At 30.3% G+C, this 7,109-nt stretch overlaps 1 protein-coding gene across 1 annotated transcript; it reads left to right on the top strand.

The window, feature by feature from the left end:
• The first annotated feature begins 722 nt into the window (after positions 1 to 722).
• Positions 723 to 1,404, top strand: LOC137808053 (14 kDa proline-rich protein DC2.15-like). Its single transcript, XM_068608960.1, has one exon. The coding sequence runs from the start codon at positions 793 to 795 to the stop codon at positions 1,189 to 1,191; it is 399 nt and encodes a 132-aa protein (XP_068465061.1). The 5' UTR covers positions 723 to 792; the 3' UTR covers positions 1,192 to 1,404.
• Positions 1,405 to 7,109: the final 5,705 nt, after the last annotated feature.

Raw genomic sequence — 7,109 nt, 5'->3', positions numbered from 1 at the left:
GGTCCCCCGAGGTTTCAAAACAAACACAATGGGTGCAGTTTCACATCCACCAATGGAATTCATTAAATTGATTTTGAAAGATAAAATCATCATTTAAAAAATTAAACTTAAACAATTAAAAGAATGATAATGAAGGAGCTATTTTCAGAATCCGTACTAGCTAGCTAATTGTAACTAGTAAGACATCTCAAGCAAATGGTTGAGGGTTAAGTAAGGCGAAGTTTGCAGTGGGATCAGTGGTCAAACACCCCAATTCGAGATAAACTCAAATGGATCATCATTTAGGAAAGACAAGTCCAGATTAGTCTTCAACTCTCCATTGTATCCTTGTAAGACACACTCTAATTTGCCCATATAAATAGTACTACTATACATAAAAAATAAACAAATATTCCAAAGCAAGCCCCACCAGTGGGAATCAATCACAGGCCATTTTCATCGATCAAGTTCACGGGAGTGCTTCACTGATCACATGCCAAGTGGTAGATATCTTTCTATAAAGCAAAAGTGGAAAACCACCATGGTTTCAAACAAACTAACAACGAAATTTTCCTATTGGGAATTGAAAAGCCTATCACATTTCATGTCGATTCACTTGTACTGTCACCTACTAAAGACAACTCAGTCGTTCACATGTCTGGTGCTCTCAAAACATTAAAACTAAGGACAAATATTCTTGAATCTCGGGCTTAAAGTACACCAACCTTTTAACCCCTATATGTAACACCATCGCAAACTACTCCCTCTTCACACAAACTTATTACAGTTGTAATTGAGCAATAGCACTGCAAGATGAAGCCTTCTAGATCTTCAACTCTTGTTCTTTTTTTTACCATTAACTTGCTTTTCTTTGCCATTGCAAGTGGCTGCTACACTTGTACACAGCCAAAGCCTAACCCACTCCCTTACCCTAACCCTACTCCTGCACCGAAGAGCTGTCCAAGGGACGCACTTAAGCTGGGTGTGTGCACTAACGTGCTTAATGGACCAATTGGTGCGGTGGTGGGATCACCACTGGACCACCCATGTTGCTCAGTGCTTGAAGGGCTTCTTGATCTTGAAGTTGCAGTTTGCCTCTGCACTGCCATCAAAGCTAACATACTTGGCATTAACATTAACATCCCCATTTCACTAAGCTTGATCCTTAACGCCTGCGAGAAGTCGCCACCCTCTGACTTCCAATGCAGCTAGACGCAGTTAAGCTCGTCATTCTCAATTCATGCACTGCTTTCATCCATGTGTTTGTCTGTTTGTCTGTTTGTTTATTTCTGATTTTGTCACTCTTGTGTTTGTTCCCACCTTGCAAACTCATCTACTGAGAATGCAGTTGTACCACTAAGTTGTAACTGTAATTTGACTTTTACTGTTGTTTGAATGACTTTCTAATTTTTGAAATTTGATGAACTGTTCTGTGTTGTGTTAAGGCTACATTGGAATATTCATATTGGTCCCTTCAATGGAGAGCAAATTCAAATTTGTTCTTACTTTCAAAGTTATATTTTCACAGTTATATTTGTGTAAAACTAAGCTTTTATACAATTAAGTTTGCAAAATCAAAGCTATTCCAAAACTAAGGCTTTAATATTAAGTTTTGAAGTATGAATTCTCTTTTATAATGGCTATTGTTACTATAAACCCTTTTCTTTTTTACTTTTCTAAAAAATAAAGTATGTTCTAGATAGAAAAAATTAGTAGTTTTTTTACAATTGTGAAAGGAGAAAGAAAGGTAAGATAAGAAATTAGAAGGTGTTTATTTGGAGGAAAACCTATATTATTGCAAAATAGAAAGAAAAAATCGGAGTCTCATCTAACAACTTGAAAGAAAGAAATGGTTGGAGATCCCACATCGATTATTACATAAGATGCAAACTTCATCTTATAAGCTGATTTTATAATATTGAGTTATGTTTAAAAGTATATTTCTTAATATAGTATCAAAGTCTTCTAGAGTCTATCCTAGCAAAAGTTTGTTGCGTTTATCGGTCACCTATAATATATAGGTCAACTCACGAGTTTGAGAGTCTCGACGTGAGGGGGGCGTATTGGAGATCCCACATATAAAAACATTTTATAGTATATAGGTGAGTGTAAACCTCACTCACCTTATTATAAACTGGTTTTATAAGGTTGAATTAAACTTAAAGTTTATTTCTTAATATGAAGGACTAAAAATACAATTAAGAAGTGGTGGATTAGTTTAAAAAGTAACTTTTAGATATTTTAAAAATATGTTCTTAAAATTTTTGTTGATGAGGTTAATTAAGTGCAACAATCAATGATTATCGAAAAAAAATCAAGATAATGTGAACAAGTTAATAAAAAAAGACATACAAATTACAAAAATAGAAGAAAAAATATATCACTTGAAATATGACAAATTTACAATTGAAAAACCTATAGAATAATATCATCTCTTTTGATGAATCTTGAACAATTCTTTTTCAAACAAGATGTAATGTGTAACACTCTTCTCGAAAAATAACAAAGCTCTTTTTTTTTCAAAAATATGGAATGATATCAATAAATAAGAATGACTTTTCTTTTTAAAAGAGTTTTATGGTTATTGACAAATATAATCAATTATTATGTTCTTTGTATAACCCAAAAAATATTTTGAACCAAGATAATCGATTATATGTGAGAACAAACCTTTTAGATTTAGTTGACATTTTCAAATTTTTGTTTTAATTTTAATAAATCAAATTTAATATGATCTTGCTTACCACATTCATAACATGAGTAGATTGGTCATTGATCTTGCTTCTTGTAGTTTTTCTTTGGCATTATAGACTTATTCTTATTTTTCTTCATATAATTGAAAAAATTTGAGAACTTCTTCACCAAGTCAATCCAAATTGTCACTATCTTAATTGTTTATCTCTTTATTTTCTATGTTTTTCTTAGTTTTTCCTTATCTTAACTTTGAGAACTACATTATTATTATTATTCCTTTAATCTTCCAAGTTTCAATTCATGTTCTCTCAACTTACTTAACAAGGTAAGTGGAGAACATACTGATTTTTTATAAAATTCATCGAGAGTTAAAGCAGAAGACATGATGTACTATTTTGTTTTCATCAGGAATTCATAAAGAAAATTTCTAATTAACCTCAATATTATCAATACCTTGTTAGATATCAATTTAAAAACTATTTATTAATAATAAAAACTACTTTAAATGCTAATAATTTTGGTAGTCTCTAAAATAATATATAATTTAGTTAACATAGTAACTATTTTTTTTTTCTCTACAATAGTTACTATTCAATGATGGTCTTGTAAGAGAGATATTTCAAATATTATAATTGATATTAAACAATAATCAAAATGTTACCGAATTTTAGTAATGAAAGTTGGTTATAAACGTTATGAAATTTAAATAGATATATTTTATTATAGATAATGATTATGAGATGGGTTAGGTCGTTCATCGAGGTTTAACAGTTTTTAATTACATGAATTCTATTTTATTTTGTCGGTTTTGTTTATGAAATTAAAATAGATTTTATATCTTTCTATAATTCAATATGTATTTCATTATTTATGTTTTATGCATGAATTTAAAATTGAGTGAGGGCTTGTGTAAATAATTTAATTTAGAATAAAACGAAATATGCATTTTTTTTTGTTGATTAAGAAGAAAAGAAAAGAAAATATGTTTAATGCTGAAAGTTTCTTCACGCAGGACATGTTTCAAGCTTTTTTCATGCGATTTGGACTCTATATTTTCTGACAACGCTAACAGTGTTTTGTTCCCCGTCTTATGGAAATTAATATGAGCTTCTTCTTTTTTTCTTTCTAACTCCAATTCATTATAAAAATAATGGTGGATCCAATAAGATCCAATAGCGGGTTGTGTTTAACCTGCTTTAGGTGAAGAAGATCACACACAAAAATGGTCCAAAAGATTTGGATTATTGGATTTTGGGCCTATCTCTTTTATAATTCCATTTTAGTTATAACAATACTCTTCAAAATTATAATTCAATTAAGGAATTAGTTTTAGGTCCTTCCATTATTGTACTTTTATTATGTTAATTGTCTATTTAAATAATTAACTATTTTTGAGAAATCTTCAGAATATCATTTTAGTAAAGTGTGTTTAAAATATAAATTTTTTATATTATGATTTAATACCGATTTCTTTGTTAAATACTTTGTTAAATATTCTTATTGAATCATTATATTTTTTTAATTATATATATTGATAATAATTATATGTCTGTTTATACTTATACATATATGTGTTTATAGTTTTTTATTAATTATGTCATTTTCAACATTTCTTCTGTTATAATTGAAATTCATAACACAATCGTCTTTCACTTTTAGTGTTTGTCTTCACGGTATAGAAAATTAGGGAACTTATCATTATTCCCTAAAAAACATACAACAAAACTTATATATAATTCTGGTATGAACACAAAACCAGAATTACTAAACAACAAAATTATTAAATTCTATTTTAAAATTTGTTAATTACAATTGTTATTACAATTATCCCTTATTGAAAGGACTTTTCCACAAGATCTATGACATTCCAATTAAAATCTGGAAATTGTTGTTGCAACTGATGTAGTTCTTGTCAAACTGCATCTTTGGGATTTGTCTGTTATCACTGAATTAAAACCTCAGTAATAACTCTATTGACATTTTTCTTCATTCTTCTGTCCAAAATTGCCAAAGTCCATCTTCATTATACACCGGAAGGTCCTTCAAAGTGTAATCACCATGATGTTGTTTCAACAATGATACATGAAAAACATCATGAGTCTTTGTCTCTGAAGGTAGTTCAAGTTTATAAGCTACTTTACCAACTCTTCCAAAAGTTTAAAAGATCCATAATACCTTGCAGCCAACGTATGAAATGATTTGTTGGCTAATGTAAGCTATTTATAAGATATGCATACGTTTTCATTATGTCCTGAGCCTTTTGTAAGTTGGATTGCAAAATTTTTGCAATTTGTCTCTTGTCCTCATGGTGTAAGCCACCACTTCCACTATAGAGTCTCCTACAGAGTGACATTTGACATTGCAGGAGGATAACAATATAATGGCTCAAATGAGGAGTATGTTTCTAAAACCTTGTTAACAACTTCATACTGAGGGTAAAAAGTAATGGATTTCAACAAGTTAACTGAATGTTGTTGCATCAACTCAATCCAGAAAAGACTATTGAAAATATTATCTCGATTTGAGATTATTTCACAATGCCAGCCATGTAATTTAACAATCGTATCAAAGAAAACTTGATCTACCTTAGCCGCTCTAAAAGGAGTGAAATTAACATACTTAATGATTTTGTCACACACCACAAAAATGACTGACATACCATTGGACTTATGGAGGCCAACTATAAAATCCATTGAAATGGATTTCCAAGCTTTGTCCATAATGGAAAGTGGATGTAATAATCGAGCAAGCATATGTAATGAGGGTTTATTCCTCCAAACATTCCTCGACCCATATTTTAACTTCTTTATATGACCCTTTCTAGTAAAATTATTCTTCAATCCTCTTTATAAGATAGTCTCATGAGTGGCCTTCATCATTGTATTATGAAAATGGTGTAAGATTCTGTCTTATTGCTGGATCAAATCCAATAACCATCTTTCCCTTTCTCTTAAAAAAAAGATCTTGAAAAGTGTAATGATTGTATGTTCCTGGTGTAACTGAAACTTATCCATAATTTTCTGCAATTTAGGATCATGTTTCCATGAGCCTTCTGCCTCCATAAGTAATTTATAAGCTACATGAAAAATCGCAGTTAAACTCCCTTCATATGGTTGTGTTGATAAAACATCAGCCATAAAGTTATCCTTCCCCTTATTATACTCAATGTTGAAGTCCAAACCCGTAAGTTTCTCCAATCCCCAATTCTGCATTAAAGTGGTTCGGGGCTGCTCCAATAAATGTTTCAAGGCTTTTTATCAGTTTTGATTGTAAAATATTGTCCCAAAAGTAATGTTGTCACTTTTTCACTGCAAACAATATTGCATAAAACTCCTTTTCATAGGCTGGAAGAAGTTGATATTTTGGTTATATAGCTTTACAAATGTAATTTATTAGGTGTCCTTTTTGAAGAAGAACAACACCAATACCGAATCCTAAACCATCTATTTCTATTGTGAAAACTTCATCAAAATCTGGAAGAGTCAACACAGGAAGCTGAAATCGAGGCCTCTTTTAAATGCACAAAATTTGTTTTTGTCCCCTCAACCCATATGAATTCTAAGCCTTTTTTTTTTCCAGAAGTTTAGTCAAAGGTTGAGAAAGTTTACCATAATTTTTTATGAATCTTCTATAATAAAAGACCTAAATAATCAATTTTCATTATTCCAAAGCTACACTTCTTGTAATTGTGAACCAGATTGTTTTGGTGTAATATTTGAAGGATAAAAAAAAAACATTGTAAGTGATCATACCATATTTTTGTATAAACCAGAAAATCATAAAAAAAAAATCACTAGAATAATGTACATTGTTAATTTAATGTAGATTGAAGTTTGCTTTTGTTCTAGCACTATTTTATAAAATGTTCTTGTGGTTGAAACTTTATATTTGACTTTATTTATGAAGTACTAAGTATATATTCTTACATGTATGCCAAGCAGAATATCTTGATTGGCTACTCGTCAAGTCACTTAAAACTTTTTTTTATTGTGAAAAATTATTCTGTTACTGCAACAATAACATTGTTGTGAATTAATTCTTAACTCCTAATATCTATTCTCTATCTAATAATGCTCCTCATGGACTCAATAATGAAGTCAAGTTATATTTTGATTTGTTCCGTCACATACTATATTATTGAGATGCTATATTTGGTTAATTATTATTTCCTTGAAGTTCTTCTATTAGCCATCAATTTATACAAGTGGTTTCCAGCGTTTCACAGGAGTGCCACGGGTTGTTTTACAATTTTTGTTTTACTCTAGTTCACATTATCATACTCTTTAACATGTATATGCTTTTCCGTTGTCTCAGAGAAAGATTCTACAATATGAATGTACGTGTCAAGCAAGTTGGCACAGAAAAATCATTGATTGGCATGGAAACAAGCATAAGTGACAAATCCAACGCAGAAGATGAAAAAAAAAAAGTTTGCA

This window comes from Phaseolus vulgaris, chromosome 3 (assembly GCF_000499845.2).
Source record: "Phaseolus vulgaris cultivar G19833 chromosome 3, P. vulgaris v2.0, whole genome shotgun sequence".
NCBI classification, from domain to species: Eukaryota; Viridiplantae; Streptophyta; class Magnoliopsida; order Fabales; family Fabaceae; genus Phaseolus; species Phaseolus vulgaris.
The sequence above is the reverse complement of the archived record's forward strand: the minus strand, read 5'-3'. Positions and strand labels throughout refer to the sequence as shown.